Genomic DNA, 27,875 nt, shown 5'->3' with positions numbered 1-27,875 from the left:
TCATATTTTTATCCAAGAGCATTTTGGAAGGTTTTTAATAAAAGCATAGCATGTTCTGAACTGAGGAAGCTCATTTACTTGCAGATGAAAGTTAGACTGTCACCTGATGGTCTTTTCTCTTTGATCTGAAATTGTAAACAGAAAAAAAAAAAAAATATCCCTGAAAACAGTATTATCTCAACCTAGAACAAATAAACGCAATGATAGCATCAGTGGGCTGGTGGCCAGGGTCCTCTGTCATCTTTTACGCTGTCAGACTTTTGTTATTCGGACTCTCAAACCGCTGTTAGAGCTGCCTTCAGCCAGCGCAGGTAAACACAGGGAATGATAAAAACATTCCAGCGTGGGCTGCCACAGAACACCTCCAATTTTACGCTTTTCTAGGGAATGCGTGAATGTTTTTGGGACGCAATTTCATCGAGGCTGTTGAAGGTTGTGTCACGTACGGTGTCCAGGCAGTGAAACACTGGAACAATTTAGAAACGCTTGGTGTAAACCTTCATGGTTTTAATAGAAATCTCTTCCTATCCTTTGACATACTTACACGGTTGCAATTACTGGAATAGTCTCTGGAAAAGAGACTTTCTTATTTCTAGGAAAAAGAAACAGTCTTGAAATAATGAAGATTGATTTAGGGAAGTTGATCAGTCGTTGATGAAAGCAGACAATAAGAAACTGCTGCAATTAGAAGTAGCTTAACTGCCTTGCGGAGACGGAGGAACTCTGAGCAGAGTGGCATTTGCCGTTTCGGTTATTAATAGGGAGCAGCTCCTCTGGCTGAAGGACCCTGCTCAAACCTCTCCCTGTGCCCAGATTCTGCCATTGGTTTTATGAACTGCAGTCAGTTTTGACGACTCAGGGAGACAGAGTTGGGTCTGTGTGGGTCTGATAAAGCATCTTGTGTAGTCCATGATTTTATTATTTTTTCATTTGTGTTTGTTGCTACATCATTTCCTTAATTTTCTCAACCAAAAAAAAAATTCAAATACAGACCAGTTTTCTGATTTATTTTGACCCTTGTCTCCTCAGTACTGCTGCTCTTTCTCGTTGTTTAATGATACTGGTTTTTTATTTGTGCCATCTCCCTGCGCAGCATAATTAAATACTTAAGTCATGTCCTTCAAGTAATGGTATGTTTTCTCTGTGACATTGCATGGTGTGCCTGAAACTGGGTTGAGTTCCTGTTGCAGTAAATGCTGCTCAGGCTTTATTGTTGGTTCACTTCACTATTGAAGTTTAATTTAATGCAGTGAAACGCAGTAGAATATACACGGTGTTCCTGGTGTTAACTCACCACAACTGAAAAGGGGGCACTAGGAAAAGAAAAAAAAAAAAAAGAGCCCCAGGAAGATCAAACCGCATTTTAATAGTTGTTTCTCGAAATCACTATGAAAAGACACGTTTGGTGTTGGGAGCTGTGTTTTCTGACTATTGCGTTACGCACACACCTCAGGAGTGGGTTTGCCTGGCGAGGTACTGGCATAAGCCCGGTAAAGAGCCTTCTCCTTTCTAAGGAAATCAGCGCTCGTACACATTTAAGGGTTGTGCAGCAAGTTAGTACAGTATTAACTTGTAGGAGCCCTGAAATGCAGAGGCTGGGGAGGGACTGGCCCTCATCCCCAGGAGTGGTGGTAAACAAGGTCGCTGCCTGTCCCCTGCCATGGCCTGTGTCATCAACCTTTCCTCTCACTGTCCCTTTTTAATCAACTGCTTTTACAATAAGGTTTCTGTGTGCTGCCCTTACTTCTGTTTTGTTTTCTTTCAGTTATGGCTTGAATTTTTAACTTTAATTTGTGAATATGTTCTAATTAACACAGTGTTTCAGTTTGGAGAAGCTGTGGGAATAAGGAAAGAATGATAGCAAAAACTTACCTACATTTCCCTTCTATAAAATAAGCGAATGCACGTCAGCTTTGAAGCCCTCAGTTCAGACAGTTTCCTCCAGATTTTCAGAATATCAGAAATAATTTTTTGATCTCTACAGTCTTGAAAGCGGATCCTCAGTGGGGCCATTGACACGTGACATGTCCTTGTAGGAGTCCATCAATGAAATGACGCTACTGTCTCGCTCCCGTCAGACTCTGAATGTGGCAACTAAATTTTCATTCCGTTTTCTGGAGGATTTTCCATCATAGTGTTTGAAACGCGGGGCAATAGGATAGTGGAAGTTTAAAGGAGCATAGGAGAAGTGTAGTTGAAGGAAAACAGGAGAAGACGGTGTAAGACCGAAAAGAAGTTACGGGGGTTCAATGTGAGTGCTTTGATGGGAAGGGTTGGGAGAAACAAGTGGTGAAGGTAAGAGAAGTGCCAAAGCTGAAGGAAGCTACAGGATGGACTCACTGAATAATATCGAAAACATTATATATGAAAAAATATAAAAAATTGAAAGATTTCTTTCCTAGGAGCTGTTAAGGAAAACTTTCTCAGACTGTTTTTTCCTTTCCCTTGAAGTACTGGATAATTTCTTTCCAAGTCATGCTAAAGCCTAACAGAATATTTGAAACATTGATTAATTGTCTCTGATAGGAAAATTGTCATATTATCCATGATTCTGAAAATAGTATTGATAATTTTGTGAGGGTATTGAATTTTTATTTCAACAAAATTACAATTATGAATATGGAGAAGAGTCAGTAGTTGACAGTAATATGAGAGGTGCAGGATTATCCAGACCCGCTCTTGGGTTAGACAAGTGCAGGTTAGGGTTTGTGAGCAAGCTGAATACTCTATAAAATATATAAAGCTATAAAATACAGACAAAATTTGTGCAGCCGTCCTGTACACCAGGAGTCACAGTATTCTCCATTCACACATGGTTTTGGCCATGGGCAAATGGGGGATGTGTGCCCTTATCCCTATAACATTCTGTGGTTGTCTGAGCGCGTTCCCTTGGGCCAGAGAAGGCTCATGAGGATCTCGAAGTATCGAGGGATTTCACCGAGGCTTTTGGATATGTGAGAAATGCAGCTTGAAGCTTTTGAGTTCCCAAATTAAATAAAATCTCAGGTCTACACTTCCCTTTACTGGCCCAGATAGAAGAGGATAGATAAAATTTTGAAATACAGACATGAGTATTAATTCTGATGTTGACCTTGAGCTATAGAATAAACTTTGCATCGTGAGAGATCTAGTGTACTTTGTACTTTATTAACATATATCTGTAAACACTATGGGGTCTTGATTGATCTTTGGTATCTAAACATTACATCATAATTAACAACAAATCCAGAAATATATTATAAATACATGAAATAATAGTACATTAACCTAAAGGACAGCAATAAATTGCAACGCTTAGCATAAACTTGAAAACCACTAATGGGCCACTGTGCAGTTTGTTTATACTATAAGCAGTCAAGAACTCTGTGTAATGTACAGTAACCGTGTGGTGGAGAACAGCAAGCCTGATGTGATAATTTATATATTTTTTTCCATGGACACACAGAGTTGATTTTTTTAAAGTCACTTCTTAGGCTGCTGTGCTGAGCATTCTCCTTCCAGGTTGGTCCACTCCTCTCTTCCAGGTCTGCTGGAAAGTCCCGGACTTCTTTGCATTGGAGAGATGGATTTGTGCTTTTTTGTTATAAACATATTTAATTCATGCCCTTGTATGAAATTGGAAATATTCTTTGAATTCCCTCCTTGGACTGTCTGTTGTGCTGCTGCTCATCGCCTGTCTGGGAGAGACCAACAAGGCCATTTTTGAGACTGGGAAGAGATGGGTGGAATTACTGCATGGGTGACGGTAGCTTCCAAAATGCTTTTTGTCGCTGCTGAGTAGGGTTTCATAGCTGTGTTCCTATAAATCTTAATTAATTTCACACTCATCTGTCAACACTTTTTTTTCTTGTAATTACTGTGTCTTAAAAACCTGTTTGTTCTCTGCCTCTGTGGTTGCAGCCATATTTAAAGTAGTCATGACCACGGTACCCACTCTCCAACTGCAGCGAGTGTTTCTCATCATTAATTTCAAGAGAACATTTTGGATTACGTTGTTCCAGACTTTCTTCCTGAAGATCAGGAATACTGTTTTTTTCTGTGTAATGTTTATATCGAGAAAAAAACATCCTGTAATGATTGTTTCCCAGTTTCTTGGCTGGTGGTGTTGTCATGGGCCAGGGATGATGTATCTGTTTTTAAAACAACATAATCCTAAGGATGGCTACTGAAAACTGAGTATTAATATAGAAATATTTAAATTCTGTAATGCAGTACAGTGAGATACGATTTTTTCCCCCCTCTATCATCTCTTAGAAATGTCATCTAAAAATGCGGTTCCAAATAACGTAAGATAAGAGAGGGTACATGGTAGATGTGAGTGAAAGCAGTGATTTAGAGAGTTTGGCTGTGGTCAGTTAAGTGCAGGAGGGAAGGGATTGAAGTGTCCTGTAAATGCAGCTCCAAGGTGTCCCTTCCAGGGAGGTTTGTGAATTCCCTCCTGATGGCTGTGGTTTCAGGGGAGAGCACGATTCTGCAAGGAGCATGAAACTGTAGAGCAGGACAGAAATAGCTGGTGATGGAGCCATGGAGCGAGGGAACGGAACAGCAAAGAGGAAGGAAGAGAAAAGCTGTTTTCTTGAGGCTGGGACGGAGGTGGTGTTGGAGATCAGGAGGGGAAGCGAAAGCTGGATCTGAAGTGAATACCAAATATTTGGAAAACAGTGATGTGATCAGAGGGGTCTCATCTGAAGACTAACACGGCGATACTTCATGTTATTAGAAATTAAAAAACAGGGCCTTTGATAGGATTGAGATTATATTCCAATAGCCTTTTTTTCTTTTTTAATTTTTATTATATTAGTCATCTTTCTGTTGTAACTGCGAATGGCAATTTGAATACAGATCAGTACAAATTGCTTCTTTAAACAGCCAGTACTTAATACTCCTGGTGCCATAGTTTTTCTCTGACTCCATGGCTTTGGGGTTTCTTTTTTTGGCTCTGGTTAATCCCTGTGGGGTCTCTAATCCTTTTTGAGCAATCTATTAAGGTGAAACACTTTGTAGGCAAGGCAGGAGTTCTAAGTGCTGTGGCTTTATGTCAGTAAGAGCAGAATCACTGAAAGTGCGAAACCTGCCAGATTTTGGGGCGGTTGTTTAGCTGTATCATTAGTTTGGGTATGTCACCCTAATTGAAAAGAGCAGGTGTGTAGCGCTGTTTTTTAGTTTATCTATGTAATGTGGATGAAGCACTTTGTGTCGTGACAGTCTGTCAGCCAAATATCTTGTCACAAGTCACAAGACTTAAATCCTTTTTTTATCTTGAAGGCTTCAGGGCTCAGTTGGAAACTTGCACTTTGATGAATACTTGCTGCTTTTGTCTGGAATAGCTGGAGTGCATTTCTGGAATATTTGTCAAGATTTTATCAGTGTTTACTCCAATTTGAGTACCTAGTATATTGTAAAACTGGCTTCGGTGAAATCTGAAAGAATTTTATTTAGTTTATGCCATTAATAATATAATGAAAACTAATCCTTTGTCTATATGCTTGTTTGCTGTGTTAAATCCCACTTGCGTACGTGGCCCTTTTTAGTCAGCTTTTACCTTTAAAAACACTTTTGGAAGAATTGTTTTAGGATTTTTTTTTTCTGTGATAAATCATTTTAAGCTAGACTACTTGTTTTCTTGAGTTGTCTGCCAGTACGGGGCTGGAAACAAACTTTAATCTCTCTTTTAAAGCATTCCTTCAGGAACAAGAATTTGCTTTCCATCAAAGCGTTGTGTAAAGCCCGCTTAAAAGAGAATTAAATCCTTCTGGACTTTGTATCTGAGATCTGTGCAAGGAGTAACTGTAGTAGAAAATATTTAAGTTTATTTTTATATTTGTTACAAGACTGACCATTTTAAGCTAAAATAAGATTTGCATTTCTCAAGTGGTGGGTAAGTACCTGTATGCATAAGAAGAAATCTAACTGGGGTCTTCCCTGGGACTTTAATAGCTGGTTAATAGAGACTGGTTTGTGTAAAATGGAGTGGGTTTATATAGGGAAATGAGCAAAGTTGTTCAGTTTCTTCTTGACAAAATTTTAAAACCAAAAAAGAGCAATAAGTGCAGGAATAGCTGGATGAATGGTAGTTCCACTGAGGGATAAACTGACAGTAGCAGGACTAGAGACCATTACAGACAGCTTTTGAAAATACTGGTCATTGATTTTTGGTTTGTGAAGTTATATAGGACAGGGTATTTCTGTTGACTTAAAATTTTGAGTGCTGGTATTTGTCAAAATCAGGCCCAGTCGTGAGATCTCTCTCTTGTTCACATCCCTCCCTTTTCCCCTTTTTGGGTAATCTCTAAAAATTAAAGTAAACAAACAGATAACAAAACATGTAATTGAAATGATTTCCCAGCTCTTTTTAGAACTAAATTCTATTTGAAAATTACACCAAGCCCTTGTGGCTTCCTGCAGCACTTTGCAGCATGGTTTGGTTTTGTAAGTTCAGGCCTGTTGAAAAGAAAAATCTCAGAATATTTTGAAAAGTACACAAACTTTTGGAACTGGGTATTATGCTGCAACTTAGAATATATACTGAATGCTAAGTTCATTGGTATACACACAAAAATTCAAGTTACTGCCTAAACTTAGGGGTTTTATATCATATTGCCAGTTAAGATTTGTGCTTGTTTCAAACACGATAGCAGCCTTCCAGTATCTGAAGGGAGCCTACAGGAGAGCCGGAGAGGGACCCTTTGTCAGGAAGTGTAGTGACAGGACAAGGGGTAACAGTTTTAAATTGGAAGAGGGGAGATTTAGATTAGATATTAGGAGGAAATTCTTTCCTGTGAGGATGGTGAAGCACTGGCCCAGGTTGCCCAGAGAAGCTGTGGCTGCCCCATCCCTGGAAGTGTTTAAGGCCAGGCTGGACGGGGCTTTGAGCAACCTGGTCTGGTGGGAGGTGTCCCTGCCCAGGGCAGGGGGGTTGGAACTTGAGGGTCTTTAAGGTCCCTTCCAACTCTAACCATTCTATGATTCTATGATAGTCCATTTCCCTTGTTTGCTGTGTGCACATCGGTGACCCCGCTCCCATGTCCCTCCTCTGTTTTCCAGGTACAGGACATCTCCTTCAGCCACGACTGTCGCTGGGTGGTGATCAGCACTCTTCGGGGCACTTCCCATGTTTTCCCTATCAATCCTTATGGCGGCCAGCCCTGCGTGCGGACACACATGTCGCCCCGGGTGGTAAATCGCATGAGCCGATTCCAAAAGAGCGCAGGGCTGGAAGAGATCGAGCAAGAGCTGACATCGAAACAAGGAGGACGCTGCAGCCCTGTTCCAGGCCTCTCGAGCAGCCCATCTGGCTCACCACTCCATGGTAAATCCCCTTTTTTCTTGTTTCCCTCTACTTTACACTATCAGAAACCTTATGGGTTTCTAATAATAGGCTTTTCTAATAAACCTTATGGGTCATTAATACCCGTGTCCTCAGTACCTGCTGCGTAGCTGCCTCTCTCAAAAAGATTTGGTTCCTGAATACCTTTGGAGCTGCTGGCCTGAAGGTCTTCATAGCCTTCCAGCTTCACGTTTCGGCAGTATTTGCTAATGGCCTGAACAACAGAAATGTTGATTTTACTGGAGATTGCAAGAATTGATTTGGTTCATTCTGTTTGCCCACGTAGTTTGTGCCACTGATAAATGAGTTTCATAAAATATGGTGCTGCAGGTACTGTGCAAAAATATGTAACGTATGCAGATATTAGAGGAATGAGCCGAGGTATAAATACTTCAGAAAGATGGTTCTAGTTTTGCAACTTGCTTAAGTAAACTGTGCTATCACAGATGTGTTAATAATTTCCACTCTAAACTGGAAAGTTTTGGGGTCTTTAGGTTTCAAGTTTTGTTTCCATCTAGCACAAGGTCAATAATCTGGTTTATATTCAAATGCAGTTACCTAAAATTCTCATTGCTCTTCGGCCGTGAGGATCATGAAGCACCTCTGGATATCCACGATAAATACTGTTTGAGGAGAAATGTGGAAACTAGGCAGTGTGAAGTTGATGGCAGAGATTTTTATCCACATTTTTGTGTTTGTGTGTGAGCAATGTGACAAATAATATACAAAGGAAGAAAAATCTGTAAGGATTGATCCTACTGCTGTGGTGGATATGCTTTGGAGAAGCTAAAAGGATGTGAAGGGGAGCCTCTGAAAAAGGTTCAAAAGTCATCATTGTCCCAGGTTCTTCAGTTTGGTCTTTGCTGTTCTTGTTGCCCTTCTCCTTCACGTGGTCTGTAGTAGAAGCTGCTTTATTTGGATTCCGGATTTGCTGCATCCTTTTCCTTCCTTTCTGTGAAGAGTAAGTCCCAGCTTCCATTGAAGTGCAAGTTTAAATAGCAGTTTGGGGCGTGTAGTCGCCTGTTTCCAGGCTGAGAGTATTAAACATGGCACGGGACAGTCCCTCTGCCCGCATTAGGAGTAGGATTAGAAGTGCCGGTGAAAGCCCAACTATGTGCTGTGGTAGCCAACGTCTTTGCTGCTATAGAGAGAACCTTTGTGGGATTTCTGAATCAAAGGAACATTTTAATGACTTGTTGATTATTAAGGGAACCAGACTTGTCTCAGAAGCAGCCTCTGTATTTGCTCCTTTCTTTGGGCCTTTCTAAACAAAGTTTTCTGCGGAGCTGCTCTGGAGCCACGCTCTTCTGCCTGGAGCCACTGGAAGGCACCCAAAACGTGATCTGTAGTTTCCTCCTCCTTGGAGATGTTTCTGTATCTACCATTTTACTTTCTCTCTCCTCGTTGTCCGGCGGCTCAGCAAGTCAGGCCTGAAGCTGGGGAGCGCTGGAAAGCTTTCCTGTGGCACATCCAATCCCTTTTAACTGCTGACATCACCTAGAGCAGAGGAAGGAACTATCAATTTGTGTAGCTTTCATCCAGCCAATTCTGGTTTCTGTCAAGGGAAATTGCAGTAAGTTGTTGCCTTTACAGAACTCGTAGGTACATTTGAAGTTTTGAATAGATTTTATGCTTTTTTTTTTTTTTTTTTTAAAGAAAAACCAGCACTTTGATTTGCTCTAAGATCCCCAGTGGTGGACAGATTCTCAGTAGGAGAGAGACATGCACAGAGCAGTTACTGCGAAAAAGGGAGCAGCTTTTATGGAAACATCTCAAGGGTTTTAAGGCTTCAGTTTTCAAGTGTCTGTCTTGAAATATAATAAATAAATCAGATTTTTTTCAAGATCTTTGTACAATCATAATTGCTTGAAAATTAGCTCCGTTTATACAATTAGCTCCACTCGAAGGCTGCAGATGGGCGCTGGGAAATAGGACAGGAAGGTAACTTCATTTTCCAGAGAACTTCACACAGATTGTGCTCATCACGTTCTCCTGGTGTGGAAGGGCGTGGAGTTGGACACATACTAAGACTGAGCGTTGGTAACTCTCAGACCTCCTTAGGAAAAATATGGAGGAGTTAGCGGAGTTGTCTTCAAAAAAATCTTAGAAAAAAATACAAAATAATCGATCTGATACAATATTGTGATGTTTTTAGTAATATTATTGCTGCTTTTTCACTTCAGTAATCTTTCAGTTTGCCTGGCTGAAGGCAGGCAGGATATTGAAGCATATTATATGCATCTTATAAAAAGCCATTTATCATGAACTTGGGAAAAAAACAATAACTGAAATTCAGAATGACTTTCAGTGGCGGGATTTTGTGTGTGTGTGTGTGTGGCCGCTGGATTAGCCAGAACCCGGTGATTATTGTAATTTGTGAACTAAGACACGTTTACTCAGATTGGAACAGCTCCTTATCATATTATAATGTTAAATTATTGGTGTTTGGAGGAGTTACTGCAGTCTGGTGACAGGACTCGGTACTCAGAACAGGAAAGAGCCGTCCTGGGTTTAATTCTTTGCTTTCCTTCTAACTCGCTGTGTGACCCTTGGTAAATTTTATTCGGGTGATTTTTGTCTATCAGCTTTTTACTCTGTAACAAGAATAACAATCTCTGCCTTCCCTGTTTGTGGAATTACTTGAAGTTTGTCGTTTTCTTCAAGAAGAGTAACTATTACTTTCCTTAATCATCCCTCTAAACGCAGCTGATTACAATGGAAATAAACCCTGAGACCGTGTCCCAGAGAGCACCATTCCGCTGGGAACAAATTGTTGATTAAGTGGCAGATTCAGAGAAGATTTTGTTTCTGGAGGATTTTTTGTGTGCAGAGTCGTGTCATCATGGTTTTCCTTTTATGTCCTTTACAATCTAGAAAAGTTTTGGTATGCCCTAAGTCAGAAAAGCTGCCGTTGATCCTTCAGCTAATATTTCTTTGGCGTTACAATGGCATTGCCCCGACCACAGGCCAAAGGACCGGCGTTCTGTCAGCAAAGCGCTTGCTTGTTATCTTCGTTTGTGCTTAGCGATTGTAACCCATTGATGCTAACTCGTGATTAGCTTGTGTTCTTGTAAATATTTTCAGAGTTCAGGCTTTGTCGTATTTTTTTTTCTCACTTGTTTTTAAACTCCCTAGTTTCAAAACGAAACTGTTTGTTCTGTATATAGTAGCCAGGCAATCTATTTACATTTTGTTGGAGTACCCCGGGAACTGTTTACCCGCACCATGGACGCCTTTACGGGGGGTGGGGATGATTTCATTTCCAAATGAATCATAGTTTGCCTTTGTTCTTTTGAGCGGAATGAAGTAAACTGTTAAGTAGAGGATAATAAAGAGAGATTTCCTTTGCACCTTTTATAGCAAACACGGATTTTGTTTGGGTTATTCTGTCCGTTAATCCGGCGAGGCTGTATTTTTGTCGTTCCGTTGGATTGCCAGAGCCCGTTGTCAGTAATATCTGAGTTGGGTTGGGATCCTTTTATGGGCTTTTACTATTATAAGACTATTACGACATCAGTTGGTTGTGGGGCTGAACGTTAGGGTAGAATATGGCCATATGTGACCTTTTCACTCGTATAAAATGGTAGTGGTTTATGGTACTTACCTGTCTCACAGGTGGACTAATGGGTGAGTAGTTAGAGCAGAACTATGTCCTCGATTATACAAATGTATGCCCTCTTATCTTCAGGACGCCGATATGTGACCAGCAAGGAGCATTGAGCTGTAAGAATGTAATGCTTGGAAGATTGAAAGCTCTATATAACTCTTATTATTTTTATTCCGCAAATTAAAGTTCCCACTATGTTGTTACTGTTCCTTCTTGCACCACCAGTGAGTTAAAGTCTCTTTGGCTCTACTTGGAGGTTTTTGCTGTTGGTGGCTGCAGGAATTTCCAGTATCAGAAGAAGCTGTAGTACAGTGAGTTACGCACACATGGGACCTTTAGCTACACACCCACACCTACTAAAAACATCCCATAATAACACCATACTCTCTGAATTTGTCTTCTCGGTTTGTTGGGGATTGAGGTGTTACTTTGGATGGTGTAGTTTTGCCAAAAGACCGTTCGCGATACACAGTGGTTCTGTTTCACGTGTAATTCTTACTCTGAAATGGAGTACGTAAATTTAGAATTATGAAAAAACATGTTGTTCCTCGTACATTGCGTTCAAAGTGGTATTCAGCTTTTTGTAAATATTTTAGTACAGCACATTTTTCACTGCGAAATCTTTTTTAATTTTAAAAATCAGAAAGGTTTTCTCTCACTATTTCTTCATTCGTTGCAATTGCAACACGATTAAAATCCAAGCATAAAACGAGAAGTTTGATAAACGTGCAGTCTGAGATGCTTTAAATATTTTCGTGTAACTTTTCACTATTTCCCAGAGTGAAACTCCTTTTACTAGAAGAATTCTTATGGGAAAGCAGAGTTGAAAGGACTGACATCATCAACCCTTCCTGAAAAACAGATTGGTTTCCTTTAAGTAACACTCACTTAAGAAACCACCTATTTAGAGAGAGGCAGACAAAAATAGTTTCAAAGAAAATTAACTGTATAATAACTTAAAGCACTGGAGGGCAGTTCCTTTCCAGGGCTGAACTGGAGAGCCGGCGCTGCAAACACGGCTTGAAAACAGTTGTCGGAAAAGTCTCTGTTAAGCTTTGGTTTTTCTCTGTGTAAATTGGAGCTGCTCTCGACAGAAAAACAGCTTTTATAACGTGTAGAAACAGTAAAGCAAGCTGCAGAATAGGCCTGATTTTTTTTTTTAAAATGTACTTTTCCTGTTTTCCCGCGTGTTTAATCCTTGCACTCTTCCACGGCATCGCGCTTGGCTGGTTTGTTTTTGTTTTTTTTTTTATTTAAACCTACTTTCGAACCGTTTCTTTTCCAGCTTCGTCTCGAAGTCGAAATTTGTCCACAAATCCCTTTTTTCCACATCGCCGCTCTTTGCCCCGGGTGGCGGTGACAGGCGCCTCCGCCCGCCGCGGGGGGGGGGGCGGTCCCCCGCCAGGGGGCGCCCTTCTCCCGGAGATGCCTCCGAGGGGGCGTGGCCGATTGGGGGGCGTGGCCGATGGGGGCGTGGCATGGGCGTGGCCGTCCCCGCCCTCCCGCGCTCGGGGCCGGGGCCGGTTCTCCCTCCCTCCCTCCCTCCCTCCGACCGCCCCTCCATCCCTTTTTTAAGAGCGATTATTTCAGTCGGGAGAATTCGCGTCGCGATTCGACGCCGATTCGTTCCCGCCGTGACCCCTGACAGACCCTTCAGGGCGCTGCCGGTTGGTCGGTTACGGGTGTAAAACACCCACCCGCCGGCGGTAATAGGAATAGTCCTTCTGGTTTATTAACGCGGGGAGGATTTGCGTTGCAGCGGCTGAGCGGCTCCTGTAAACCCTCCCCGTTCACCGGGCAACGCGCTGCCTACGGTTAAATAATAAACTAGCAGTTGTCTTCATTTCACACTCCGATTTGAATTTGCTCGTTACATTTTATAACAATTTGTAAAAAAAAAAAAACCCAATTTACCAGGTGGGAATTTTCTGCTGGCAACTTTTAGAGACTATTCCTTCCTTCTGGAAAGGTCCCAGGGATATGCAAAGCCTCTTCCCTATAGAAGTGCCCGCAGAAGCCCCCCCGGAGCCCCTCGGGTCCAGCAGCCCCCAGATTACACATGTAGAGCAGGGGAGAAGAGGTATGAACAGCTGACTGTAAGCACCAGTTTGGGTACTGGCCAGGAGCTTACTGGTTGTAAATGAGCTGTGGTTTTAGCTGCCTTTTTTTTTTTTTTTAAAAAATGGGTAGAGAATCAGTGGAGTGAAAGAAGTGGGTGGTATATTTTGGATAGTTTCTGAAGTGGAAGGAAAAGATCCCTTCCCTTCAGATAAGTAGGGAAGTAGACTGATAAATTCCGTCACAAGGGAAGTTCGTGCCTGTACATAAAGCGTTTTAGAAGTGGGGTTTTGTAAACAGTGTGGAGCTGGGACTGGGGCAAACGTGTGTTTGCCTTTATATTTGAAAAAGGAGTTGCGAGTATTCCAGATAAATTGAAAATTGAAGGAGTTGAAGGAGGCTGACATCAGAAGGGAATTGCAGTTCTTGAGATATGAAGTGTAAAAATCTCTCCGAGTGAGTGATTTAGCGCAGCAAGCGCCGTGGCAGTGGTCAAAGCAAACTGGTTCCGAAGGATTGGGGGGGGGGAGAGGGAGGGAGCCAGGCGGAGGGGAAGTAATAGGCCTTGCACAGGAGACCGGGATGTCAAAGATGGATCGTGAGGTGAAAGGAAGGTGGAAGGCAGAGAGGAGTTGGATTACCGCAGATGTGAGCGTCCCACTGAAGTTTTCCTGTCAAGATGGATGATTTCAGCCTTGGTAACATCAAACTGAAGAAAATTTCTTTATAGGGTCAAGTGTTGATGTGTCAGAGGAGTGTACTGAGGGAGCCCAAGGAGAAGTGGTAACTGGATTTTTAAGTGTTTCTCTGAAAATGACTTAATAAAAGGACATTTTGGGATTCTATTCTTACGTAAATTGTTCCCTCCAATATTTCCTCTTAATTTACAATAAAACAGTGTTTTTCCATCTGCAAATCTCACCAGTTAACCAGGTCTATAAAAAACAGGCTAGTGTATTTCCTTCTCGTGCATGGTGAGTAATAAAGACATCCTGCAGATCGTGCACCGCTTTTGAGAGGGTTTTGCAGTCCTTGCCAATTGGAAATTGATAAATAGCGATATTAGCGACGCACAAGAAGGAACATGCTCAACGGCTTTATGGCTTCCCGGGATGCTTTATGTGTCTGTGCAGAAGACCAGATACACTCATATGCAGCTGAACGGGGTTTTAAGGAGAAAAGAGTGTGGTCAGCGTAAAAGCAGTCACTAAGATTGAGCTTTATATTAAGAAGCCAGTTGAAAAGAGCTGGTCACGGAAGGAGTGATGCAGGAAGGGTTTTCTGCACAATGTTTGTGTCCAAAGCACAGAAGAGAGAGGCTGGGATGAGGTCAGGAGAAGAAAGGTCAGGTACAGGGGAGACAGCGTGATCCCAAGATTTGTTGGTGGGTGAAGGACTGTAAGTGGCTTGAGGGAGCTACCATCAGTGAAATGACAAAAAGTAGCTTTGCTCACCTGATAGAAGCCTGTAATAAGTTTGATCAGAAGGTGAGAAAGTAGAATCTAGAGTTTTTCGAGAGACCGTATCAGCTAAAGGAGGAGGTTTAAGTATTGAGGGTGTTGTATGACAAGTAAGGTTTGGCCTGAAGGAAGGTGAAAGCATGTGACACTCTGTGTTAGTGACTGGCGAGGGAAAGGAATGGGACAAGAGCTGGTGGGAACAGTCATTTTATCTGATGGACCTGCTGAGTTCAAGCCCAAACACCTTCTGGCTCCCCTGGCAGTGGGTATTTGGGGCACAGCCGTTGGGAGGGATTCCAGGGTCTGAATCAGACTCCCTGTGTGTACGATCGGTGATTGATTATGCAGTAAATGGGTGCTGCCCTTGTTGTCTTTTTTCAGTTTATTATTCTTAAGTAAGGCATTTAAATCAACTCTGCATTTTTGGTAGTCTGAAAAATGTAAACACTTTATGGAAAGAAACGTAAGCATTAAGATTGGAAATAAAATATACTTGTATCTTTTAAAAGGTTTATCTTTACCCTTAAATATGCTGATTGGGCTTGTTCTTTTTGCTTAGTCTTTGTGGACTGTTAAAATCAGTTGCTTTTTCCCATCTCAAGGAAATGCATCTTTGACACTTCTCATGACCTGAGTCACGATGCTGTCACGGAGCCAGAAAACATCCTTAACGGTCATGGGTAAAAGAGCAGAGCTGCCGAGGGTGTGTGGTGGGTGAAAGAGGGAGAGAGATTGCTAGGGTTTACTCCAGTTCCTATTCTATGGGTGTTTTAGACAAGCCATTTATTATAATTATCCATGGATATTATTATCAAGTTCTCATATGCAGTGGTTCTCAAGGCACTTTTTTTTTTTTTTTCCCCTGCATAACTTGGGATAAATACTGTGTATTCAACCTGGGTTGAATTCAGATGCTAAAATATTTGTGCTAATTGTTGCAGCTAGAGCAAGGGAAAATAAGGCAGAAGTAAAAAGGTGGAGGGAAAAAAAAGCCACAAATATTTTTAACATGTAGTATATCCTCAATTCTAAATTCTAAAAAGCTAAGCCCTTTGGGTAAGGGGCTGCTGTTAAACTCTCTGTATCTCCTCACCCAACACAGCTGCATACAGAGGTGTCCTTCAGAAATTCCCAGTCCAGTCATTTGCGGTTTCTAAGGCAAGCTGACCAGTTTTTCTGACTCTGTTGTCCCAGTACAAAAAAAATTAAATTCATAAAGATAATTTTATTCCATATCATTTGGAATAGAAGTCTGAGATGCTCAAATTTTCTAAAGTTCACAATGCGGAAGCATCTCGGAGTCATCCCTGAGAGAAGGCTTTGAATTCAAAACTGTGTTGATATGAATTATGATTGATGGGCAGGACGAGGGGCAGTAATAGTGCATACTTGTTTTCTCAAGCGCTTCATCATTCACTAGCAGACAGTGTTAGTGAAATTCCCATGTGCAAGAAATGGGAGGAGCAGAGTCTCTACACCGTGCCTAGAAGCTGCCTGTCTGATAACCTCATTAGCAGAGTGTCTGAGCTCGCATAGTCCTTTCCTCGGAAGAGTTGGCAAACTCAAGTCCAGTGCTGTGGTAGCTACAGCCACGGCTTCTGGTCCAGAGCTGGCTTATGAGAAACTAATCTTGAGGTCTTTTACAGAACCACAGAATCACAGAATGATATGGGTTTGGAAGGGACCTCTGGAGATCATCTAGTCCAACCCCCTGCCAAAGCAGGTGGAGATCATCTAGTCCAACCCCCTGCCAAAGCAGGTCCACCCAGAGCAGGTCCCACAGGAACGTGTCCAGGTGGGTTTTGAATGTCTCCAGAGACGGAGACTCCACCACCTCCCTGGGCAGCCTCTTTCAGGGCTCTGCCACCCTCACAGGAAAGAAGTTCCTCCTCATGTTTAGATGGAACTTCTTATGTACAAGTTTGTGCCCGTTCCCTCTTGTCCTGTCCCTGGGCACCACTGAAAAAGACTGGCCCCATCCTCCTGACACCCACCCTTTGAGTATTTATAGGCGTTGATCAGATCCCCCCTCACCCTTCTCTTCTCCAGACTAAAAAGACCCAAGTCCCTCAGCCTTTTAATCTGTGAGGAGCTGAAGGTGCGAGGTACCAATAGGATGGCAAAGTCTGGACCCCTCCCTGCCTGTGGCTGGCCTTTACAGGAGGTGACCGACCAGCAGAGAGGCCAGTTCGGCTGATTTTCCTGGTAACCACCATCTGGAGCGAACCAGCTGAAGTGTTGCTGCTGCTGCCGGCTTTATGGCGACGCAAAGCCTGGAGCCAACAGCTGGCAAACAAGTTGTGTTGTTGTTTTTACTTCAAGGAAGAGTTTTGCCCATAAATGGACTTGCGCTTTGCAGCAACAATATTTTTAGTTTAATAAGTCCTGAAAGATGATTATTATGCCAGACTTGTATGTGTGGTGGTGGAGGGGTTATTTTCTAAGGAAATGCTTCAAGGCACCTTTACTGCGCAGCCCTTTGAGGAACTTCAGCACAGCAAAATGGTATCTGTACAAAATGAGGAGGGGAAACGGCATGGGAAGAAGCAGACATTGGTTTCAGATTCTGAAGGAGGTATTTTTTACACAAGGCAGTCAGCACTATGGATGTTCTCCCAGCTGCTGCTGAGAGGTGCCATGGGGCCTGGGACGCTGTCATTGTCCCGGCAGCAGTGGCTTCCTTTCCTTTTTGATTCCTCTGGACTGTCAGTGAAGTTTCTTTTCCATGCAGGAAAAGAATAAATACACATGGAGGCAGGCAAAATGGTCAGCCACATGTCACTAATTGTAGAAGTAAATGACAGGTTCAAATCCCAGGTAGAGCTTGAGGTTTGAACTCTTCTTTCATAATCCATTTTTGGACAGGTAGAGATAACAGGCAGCAAAGGGGTCATGGCAGTCCCTTTTTTCTTCCAACCTTTGCCAAGGGCAAGAGGTGATTTCTGTGTATCAGTGGGATGGTTTATAACTGAGGGACAAAGTTTTTGAAACTGAAAATAGTAGAAGAAAGAGAAACTTCAGAAGGAGGAAAGGAATATGAGGCCATGTTCAAATTTTGAGTGGATGATGCTGACAAGCAGTTGGAAGAGCTGAAGTTCAAGGAGCTCGGGTGAGAGGGCAGAGGACTCTGTCTCATCGGTGGCTGAGACACTTGGACTGGCGCTTGCGTGTCTCGGCAGAGCATTCTGACTTCCGAGCTTGCCTGTCACCATCACATGCCTTTTCCTGGATGCAAGTCGAGAGAAAGTTCTGCTTTCTTAGGGTAATCATGAGATTTAATGCAGCTGTGTCTCCAAAGGTTCAATATCAAGCGGTTTTAAACATTGTGAAAACAACCGGCTGCATTATTTTCTCCCATCCATTTCAATGGAATTAAGTTAGTGATAGGTTTTGGACTTGCACCAGTTTAGCTGAGAGAAAAATTTGCTCTAAGTAGCTAGATTGTGTGCGTATGCATGCTGTAGCTCATACATAATGTTCTTCCTTTAATGGGTCTAATTGTATTGGAAATATTGAGGGTTAGGGTGTGAAATGAGGCTAAATTTGGTAGGATACAATTCAAGGAAATTGCAATGTAACTTTAATTTAAAATAATTAGTTTCCTGACATTTTCAAGGAAGATGTGTAACATTTTACAAAGCAAGATAAAACACATTCGACTGAATAAAACAAAACATGAAAGAAAAAGCCCACTTTGGCAGTAATTAGCGCTGGTGGTGTTGAGTGTGTTTCTCGGGATGCTATTGAGTTTGTCTGTCAAGCTCTTCCAAACGCGTTGTCGAGCCAGCATTGCTTCCGCAGGGTTCTCTATTCGGGTCACAAGGCAGCGTTTCTCACCAGGGCGCCGCTGTTTCCTCTTCCGACTGCAGTAGATTACAGATTATACTGGAACATGTCTGAGAAAAGGTCAAAAACGAGGGTGAAAGTCTTGGAACTGAAGCTGGGAAGCTTACCGTTCTCATCCGCGAAACTTTTTGTATTGAATGAAAAGCAAAGCAAAATAAACCCCCACATCCATGACACTTCTGTTTTTCCTGCCATTTTCTCTCTGCCAGTTAGAAAGGATTTTATTTCCCTTGCATTATACGATTAGTGAATGTTTAGTTGAGGAATCTTCAGTGTTAAACTAAACAGAAGTAATGGCCAAAACCAGTTCATTTTCTTACAGCTCAGCCTCCACGTGATTGCATAGCCTCGAGTTACTGTGGTTTTATTTACCAAATTAAAGATGTTTATATGTAGTGTTAATGTCAGTAGACTACGTGGCACACTTTGAAGTGCAGTCTGTTAAATACTGTAAGATATAAAAGCTAATCGAGTGGGATCTGAATTTTAATAACACTGCATTACTAAGCTTTTTGTATTGGAGTAATGAAAGGAAAATGAAAAATATCAACATAGAATCATTTTATTAGGAGGCTGAGAGGTGCTCGGTTCCACTTTAGTTTTTCATGTAAAGTGTGTAGAGAAACTAAAATCTTTATAATCATTATGTTCCAACCAGAAAAACAGTCTGGGCCAAATCCTGTTATCTTGCGCACCAACAGGGCGGGATTTCTCTGTGCAAAAGAGGATCCCACAACCCTTGACTGGAGACATGTCGCATGCAGTCGAAGCTGTCAGGGAAACTTCCTGGGTCAGATGATTTCATTTCAGTTTGGCAAAAAGCTGGTGTTTGCACCCCTTAGGTGTTAGGGTGCAGTTTTGATGTTAAGCTGGGTTGGGAATTACTGCGTTCCCTTTCCATCCGATGGGGTGAGGCTGTTGCCCGCGTGTGGTACCGATGTATTAGAGCTGGGTTTAGGCCAGGTAAGAGGTGTTTTGGAGCCCAGGTACGAGGTGATTTGGTTGCAATAATGTGGTGCTATGTGTGGACTAAAGAAAAAAGGCAAAGTCACAGTGGAGCGGTCAGTGGGGCAGCATCAGCAGAATTCCTTCAAGATCCAGCAAAGTCTCTTTGGCTAACACTGGCCACAGTGTGCTGTATTCACAGATGAGCTCCCTGGGGCTGGCGGGAATATAGCTGCCGTGTTGCATTTTGATGTATATTTATGTAATTAGTAGCTGCAAAAATCAGGATGTTTTTCTTCCTCTCTCCTCCAAGACGGTCTCTGACAGAAGTGCCCTGAAGCACTCCGTTCAAATGCTGACCAACTTGAAATCCGGCCTGAATTCATCAAGGCCCTTAGTTGATCAGAAGAGGACAAGTTTACTGTATTAATTGCTTTCAGTCGATTGAATGCTTTCTGTACAGTGTTACAAGCTCGCAAGTCTAGCACCTTTTCCCCTAACTGTAGCTTTCATTTCATATCCAAAAATATACTTCAAAAACTTAGAAACGTGTGATTTGATCGAAAGTTTAAATCTAATATCTGGGCCTTGAGAGTATTGTATAGGTTTAGCAATGATTTTAAATAAAAATTGTGGCCGTCAATAGCTTCCCGCTGGGCTGGCGGAGGTGCGTGGGCCGTGGAGCGGGCCCTGAGGCGGCCATGGCTGTGGTGAGGCAGCAGGGCCGCGAGCCCGGCCGGGCCGGACCGGGAGCTGCTCCTGATGTCTTTTCCACAGATGTCCCAGCTTTGTCAAAAACCAGTAAATCTTGCGAAAGTTTATTTTTCCTTATAGCATCTGTGTTTTATAATGGTGCTTTTAATTTGTTTTTTCTTTGTCTGCTGGGATTTCTTTTGTCCGGCACTTTCAGGCCTCCCTTTTTTCCTCGGTGGAAGTGAGTCCGTTAATGATGGCTGCCTCGGGAATACACCCCGGGCAGGCCGGCACGGCAGCCGCTCCCTCCGCCTGACAACAAAGCCCATTGTTGTTTTCTTTCTTCACTTTTATCCTCGACTTAATCCATTTTTCCTTTGAGTATTTGTGGAATAAAACGTCTGGAAAAGTGTGGCTGAGGCTTTGGGTGGGTGTGTGATGGCGGTTTTGTTGCAGAGGTACAAAGGCAGAACTGACTGACGATGGTTTCCCTGTCTCGGTAGGCAATGATTATCCAAGGTAATGCTGCACTTGTAAATAAATTTCTGCTGTCAGAGTACCAGAGCCACGACATCCTGGGCTTTTTGCAGTTCTCTTAGTAAAATTAATAAGAGATTTATGAACAGCTGAGATTGAGACATAGGACTTTGTAATTTCTTTTATTTTTCTCCAATGGAAGTCTAAAAGGATGGATTCGGATTAACTGTAGGAGCTTTTTTGACTTGGGCTTAGTTGTGATTGGGAATTTAGACCTTGAATCTATAATATTTGAGTGAAAATAATGGAAGTGCTTCCTTTTGGGTGGCCTGAGCTGGAGAGGGAGTGCAGGCAAATGGCAGGATGTACACAAGGAAAATAAACCTTAGCCTGTACTGGCTTTAACGCATTCCGTGCACAGCTCTTGAACCATCATCTGAAAACCTCTTCTGTGGCAGCGTGTAGAAAGGCAAATACTCAGCCCCAAGGACTGGCCTTGCACGGGGTCCTGAGGACTGTTAAGCTCCTGCTCGGGGCCATTGCCAAGGGAAGGTGCCCCATCACTCGGGATGCTCTGCTGAAAATGTTCTGACTGATTCTTGAGAGGGCACATTTACCATGAAACTGTGATGATGATTAATTTTTTTCTAAATTAATTGTGATAGACAGTACTCCTTGAATAGTCAGTTGGATGTGATTTGTGTGTAGCTGTCAGTATACGACCAAGTCAGTATTTAAACTTAAATTGTCAGTGCTAAGTGAAGCTACTCCATTGAAGCTGTAATTCCAGGGGTTTATTTGTTATTAATATACACATTTCTTTACAAGAATGAATATATACTGTCCACATGTGGCAAGGTGACTTGAGTACAGGATTCTGCTGTGTGAAAAATACTTGCTATTTCTAGCAGACTTAAACTTTGGCTTATTTGTTGCTTGTCCTTTGACAGTGAATCAACAACTGCTTGAGCTGTAGAAATAATGTTGATGCTTGACTGCATTCTTTGTGCTCTCTTGGCCTGCCACGGCACACACAGCTCCCGTTTGCTGCAGGAGGAGTTTCCTTCTCCCAAGGGCTGGAGGGACGGAGGGTGACTTGGTTGAATTTCTGGATGGGTGCAACAGCACACCATAAAATTACAGGGTTTTAAACTTACTTATTAAACATAACATGTGATGCTATTTTGTTATGATGCAATTCAGAATGCACAATATATTCAGCTCTTGCTGAATGCTTAGGAAAGGAGCAGCCCTAGTTGTAGAGTGCATTTCCTGTGTCCCCAGGGCTGTGCAGTTATGACGCCCTGCATGTACCTCTCCAATAAATCTAAGGCAATGTACAATGAAGATATAACAGTATAAAACATTTCCATCGTAAAAATAGCTAAAAATAACTCAGTGAAAATGGAAGCAAAAATTTTTACTTTTTCTTTTAGGCATAAATTTCTTTAACCTTATTCATCCGTACCATCTTAATATTATTATAGTCAGATTTTCGAGAAAAACTTCACTGTCAAAAATAATTTGTCTCCTTTTTTTAGCATTCCAACTTTTAATTTTTGACTTTTGTCACTTTTAATGGCATTTATTTGCAGTTAAGCAACTAAGTGTTGCTGCAGAGAATATAGATTGGCAGGCAGTAGTTACTGGGATTTACCTTAGGTATTTACAGCTTTTCCATTGGTCATAGCTGAATTTTTTTATCATGTTTGTGCTGTTAAGTGCTGTGCGTTATGATCTCTGGTTTAGTTAATTTTTTTATTGAAGTTTGTGTACATCAGATTAAGCTATACATTTAGAATTTAAATACTTGACCTCTAAATGTTTTTTTCAAAAAATCATCATCATAGATTTTGGGCCCATTCAGCATCTCTTGTGCACATTTTTGGTTCTCCCTGTATAGTTTAATTTTTTTTTTGTTTACTTTGTGTTTTCTTATGTATGAGCCTAAAAATTTGTAGGATGTTGTTGCTGCGATTGATAAAAAAACTCCTAAGTGGTGACTTAATCTTGCAGTTTTCCAAATCTCCTGAAGCGCCTTGGGATTCCTCAACTTGTATGAAAATCAAGCAGCTCATCCTTGTGTAGGACGGGCATCTGTAAACGCCTCACTTCTCTGCATGCAGATATTCCATTCAATCAGCTGACGGTTTTGCATATGGAAAACTACATGATGTTGGGAGCAGAGGGCACCGAGTAATTAAATGTGCCTTGAGAGAGAGAGGGGACTGTTACAACACAGTCGTTTGGTTCAGTAATTCATAGTTAATCATTATATTCCTAACAAGTAAAAGAAAACAAATTACAGACATTTGGAGCCCCCTCTGTAGATACTGTCGCTGTTTGCTGTGTAGCACGCAGTTGCTCATGGTGAATATTGGAGAGAGGAACACTTTCAGAGAGGCCTTGATTACATGCAACAGTAACTAATTAGACAATAATGCAGAAAACTATTTATACTCCTTTCTACGAGAACCAAGAATGCATTATGAAACTAATCTTAAAAAAAATTAATTGCATCTCAGTCTTAATTTAAAACTGAGCTGGGGTTTTTTTTGCCTTTCCTGTTTCTTTTTATTCCAAGTTGGTGCAGGAAAATTGCTATTAATGAAATCTGCTCTCTGAGACTTCAATAGGCTTGTTATTCATTAAAGCCTTGCTATTTCTCTTAAAATGTATTGACCAATGTTCAGGCCAGATACTTAACACAAAATACACTTTGTAATTTCATCATTTTTGTTATTGTGCTTTTCTAAGATGCAGAGGTCTATGGACTTTGTAGAAAAAACAAATAAAACCCCTAAGCTTACAGTTATATAGTATTAAAAGAAGGGTAAAGGAAGCATTGAGTGTCTTTAGGATGATGAGACATTCATTAAGATTTTTCCGCCTTCCTTTTCCTATTTTCAATCCATCTGAAGTACCATTAAAGCTTTTCAGGCAGCTTCCTGTGAGAAACCCTTTTCTGTGCTGTTTTTCTTCCTTGAAAAAAGGTGGCTGCTCTTCAGTCAGATTGTATGGATTTGGCCTGGGATTTGTATAATATCTGTGTAGAATGCAGCGGTTGTTTAGGAACCTAATTCCCAATATGGCTCCCTTTTGATTAAGAACAAAGCCAGCGTTTCACAGCATTATAGGAACACAGAAAAACAAGTTAATGATCTAAACCTTTTAATTCATGGTTGCTTGTCTATTTAAAGTACTTTTGATTCTGTTATAAACAGACTGGCCCCTTTTTTGTTTAACTTCTTTCTTTGGTTGCTTCACATTTCTTTCTTTACTGTCCATGAAATTTGTAGCTAGTTTCCTTTTCTAACTGAAGAATGAAAGGTTGTGGCTACAGAATGATACAGAAAGTAAGAAAGCGTATCTAAACTGGGCGTATATCCAGCACAGACTGCTTTGAAACAAGCTAAATTTAGGGTTGTTGGGATTTTTTTGTTATGTTTTCCCCTTCCTTTTTTTGAGTACCTATGTTTTGTTTTCTTCTTCTTTTTTTTTTTTTGAAGGAATATAAAGTTTGTTACTATTTTGATACTTTCTTGATTTTTACCAGTAGTTTGCCATGGCTTTATTTTGTATGGTTACTCCGCTCTTAGTTCAGCAGGTTACTATTATGTGTGCCTTTATCCGTAGGGACAACAAAAGCGACCTTTTCAGGACTTTCAATTACCAACACTGTATGTGGTACTTTAGGAAAATAGTTCCCTTCCAGAATATTCTTCTTTTTTTTTTTTCATAGAGAATTGGAATCCAGAGTTTGTTCTTTAAACCGAACTCGAAAACATTTTGGTGAACAAAACTGTCAGGCAAGCAGCAGGGATAGTTTCCTTTCCATGGGAGGGGACCTTATCCCCATATAAAAATAAAAATTTGCGGCTTCCATTAGCCATTATTTTTTACCTGAAATGAAGATGACTTTTTTTAGATACATATTTTTGCTTACAATAGGAGCTTGTTATTTCTTTCATTTTTCTTTTTTTTTTTCTCTTTTTTGGCAATGGCTTATTTCAAGCAGTTGTGAGAAATAATAAACGAAGAAAAAATTCCAATAATGTGTTTTATTACTTCTCTATCTCAAGGTAAATTGAACAGCCAAGACACTTACAACAACTTCACAAACAATAATCCTGGGAACCCTCGACTCCTGCCTCTTCCAAGTTTGACCGTGGTGTTGCCTCTTGCTCAGATCAAACAGCCAATGACATTAGGGACCATCACCAAACGCACAGGGTAAGTGTGTCTGCACAAACCTTTCTTAACGTTGTTATTTATAATTAATATGGAAATAATTTGTGTTACTAGTGATATTTAGTTTTATTTTCATTTCAGTGTGTGTAATTTAATGGCAACAGAAGGGGGGTGGGGGGAAGAGGAGACAAGGAAAGAACACCAGCGTCAGATAAGTAAATGAAACCTGAAAACAAATCTCTGAAAATTCAGGAGTTTTCATTTGGGTGGGTCATTTTCTTGCAGTCTGCCACATGGGCAATACTGCACATTGACATCAGGAGAGGTTCATGCCAGGAATCGGTATGAAACATAAGCAGAGCTGTATTCAATCAGAATGGTTTTACTTTTTTTTTTTTTTTAAAGTTTGTTTATTTTGATTTCCACAGTTTTCAAGCAGAAATGCTTTTTGACTATCAGACATGGAAAGACAGTGAGGCAGGGTGAGCATAAAGAGAGAACTTAATCCTGCTGTTTTCTTGACCTTATTTTTCCTCTGAAGTGACTGTTCTGTACTATGAAATTCACGTGTGGACTTTCATTCCGGAGCCAGCTGCACTTTGGTACTTCTCACTGTGCCGTGATAAAGCCCTTCAAAATAGTTACTGTGGAAAGCTCTACTAAATTTATATATGTTAAAATTACTAAGAAGATTTTGTGAGCTTCATAAGCTGTAACAAATTTAAGTTAATTGATACCATTCAACGGTTGATATTTTTCTCTTGCTAAATTACAGATCTTCAGGTTTCGCAATTAATACATAAAGCCAGTGGGTGATTATTATATTTTTTTTCTCGCTTTTTGGTTGTTCAAATCCCTGAATATTTTCTAGTTAAAAGTCTGATTCATGCAATAATTTACAGATGGTTTTTATATTTTTAAGGGAAATAGATCAAGTTTGGGGTTGGACAAAACAATTGAGAGAACTACAGGTTCATAACATTTTCCTGCTTTTTGGCAAATGGGTGCAGGCTCTGTCTTGCTTGCTTCAGTGGTTTCTTGCTCACACCCCAGTAGTGAGGGGAATTTTGCCTTGTGTTTTATGAACCGGGAATTATTTTTCAGGTGAGAGCTCGCAGATATTCATTCCCTCTCTCCCTGAGTAATTCCCATGTTCTGTGCTTGCGTGTTCAGGACATCCTGTAAAATCTGCTACTGTTTTGTTTAGTGCATTAAGTATGCATGATGATGTTCTAAAGCTTACATATGTATGCACATATATACATGTGTATCTCTCTATACGTCTATCTAACAATCCAGTCCTGCTCTTGTTGCTGTAAACAGGAATTTCATTAGGCTTGTTGAGCCAAATCATGAACTACGAACACACAATCGCGCTGGGCGCAGGGGCTGGCTGCAGATCAGTTCCTGAGCTGCATAGATAATTGTAAACGGGAGTAAAGAAACACTAAGAGGGTAAAGTTGTGGTTTAACTTCTTCCACGCATACATTTCAGTTGCTTATTTTTGCAATTTTTTTCCGCTTACAATTTAAACTCAGGTGAGGGGAAAAGATTGCACTAGCAATTGAGTGAAATCTGAAAGTACAGGAAGGTGTGATCTTGGATGAGGACAGGAAGGTAGGAAGGATCAGAGCAAGGTTAATGTGTGTGGAGATCAGCAGGAAGTTACAGAAAGAGGGAAACCATCAAAAAGGTGACTCAAAGAGTACCGTCAGAGAAGGACAGAAATGTAATTCTGAGTTGGTAGACTCCTAGAAATGGAATAGACACTTAGAACTAGGTGGGACAAGACGTAGAAAGAAAAAAAACCAGCTGAGGGTCTGCCGAGGGGGAGTATGGTGGTAGAAGCAATGGTGAGGCTGATGATTTTCAGAAAAGCACTTGATTTACAACAGTAGTTGATGCAGCGGCCTTTGCAAAGGCTGTTTCCTTAGTGCTGTGGTGATAGCAAACTTTTCTACAACTATTGCAAATGTAATAAATCTGCATTATTTTATTTAATGTTTTAGTCTTAAATATATTAAACATATTCACAGTGTTCATATTAATAGTTTTCTTTAAGTGAATTTTACTATTCACAAACTGTCCTTGTCCTATTATTTTGTGTAATTTTAAAAACTAATTAAATTTAAAATATTTGGTCAGGCTTATGTAAGGGGGGAAAACAACAGTCATGGGAAATACCCTGCTGTGGAAATAGAGTTTTCATGAATGAGGATCATAATTCTCAGCCAAGCCTGTGTAGAAGTGTAATGAGAAGCTGAGAGCTTCCTTCGTTTTTTCTGCATCCAAAATATTTGATGAAAGTACACAAAATTAACATGAAAAGCTGTATTTATAAAGCAGGGATTTCAGAGGAATGCCTAGGATCCAAGAAGCCTGGCATGCCTAAAATGACCAAATTGAGACAGCAGCCTTAACTTAAACCTCCAGGGGGCAAAGCGTGTGTTTAACATATTTAACATCTGCCCTCATATTTCTAGAAACACATAGCAATGTAAGTCTGTACAGTGTAATATTTAGACAGGACAGGGACCATCTGCCTCACTCGGAGAAGTGTAGGAGGCGTGTATTACTGCAAATGGCAAAAGACAGATGTATTTACACCTACATGGTCAGCACCTTTAAGCACTGCTCCGAGGAAACAAGGCTCATCTTTGGGAGCAGCTGCTTAACCTTGTGATTGTGCAGTGATCAGAAAAGGAGACGAACTCGCTATGGGTTGGATTTTACAGTCGCTGTTCAGTGGCCCTCGAAGCAGATTCCTTTTCTGTTGTTGCTACTGTTAAAGAATTAAAAATTTAATCTACTGCGGTACGTTTCTAAAAGTAAAAAGCAAGACCAAAAGAATACCATGTAACTAGCAGTTCCGGCTTTGTCCGTTTTATTTGCTTTTAACATATGAGAAGCTTCTTTAATACTAGACAGCTTAATTAAGTTTTGCAGGTTTCATTACCAAAAAGTCAAGTTGGTTTTTTTTTCTGCTAGTATCCAAGACAGCAAAATATTTTTCAGGTACTGAAAGGACTGATCAGTGCTCTTAATATCATCTGTCTCCAGCAGAGCTGCAAAGCATGTCATTTTACTTGACAGGTGGAATGGCAGTAAATTTTTTAAAAGTGTTTGCTGTAGCCCTATGGGAATGAAAGACCAGAGTCTGGAGTTGTCTCATTTCTGCGCTGTTCATCACAGCTGCTTTTTTTTCATACAAACTTGTGTATTTTGGAACGTTTTCTGATCAGTCATTAAACTCTCTTACTCTGAATACGA

At 41.1% G+C, this 27,875-nt stretch overlaps 1 protein-coding gene across 4 annotated transcripts in view; it reads left to right on the top strand.

The window, feature by feature from the left end:
* Positions 1-27,875, top strand: part of BCAS3 (BCAS3 microtubule associated cell migration factor) — a 361,152-nt gene that overhangs the window by 107,977 nt on the left and 225,300 nt on the right. For all 4 annotated transcript variants that reach the window (XM_074160469.1, XM_074160472.1, XM_074160470.1 and 1 more), the window contains exons 14-15: positions 7,045-7,309; positions 24,496-24,646. In XM_074160469.1, the coding sequence (XP_074016570.1) occupies positions 7,045-7,309; positions 24,496-24,646 (416 nt within the window). The remainder of the gene's footprint in view (positions 1-7,044; positions 7,310-24,495; positions 24,647-27,875) is intronic.

This window comes from Numenius arquata, chromosome 18 (genome assembly GCF_964106895.1).
Source record: "Numenius arquata chromosome 18, bNumArq3.hap1.1, whole genome shotgun sequence".
Taxonomy (NCBI): Eukaryota; Metazoa; Chordata; class Aves; order Charadriiformes; family Scolopacidae; genus Numenius; species Numenius arquata.
This window is presented reverse-complemented; position numbering and strand designations above follow the sequence as displayed.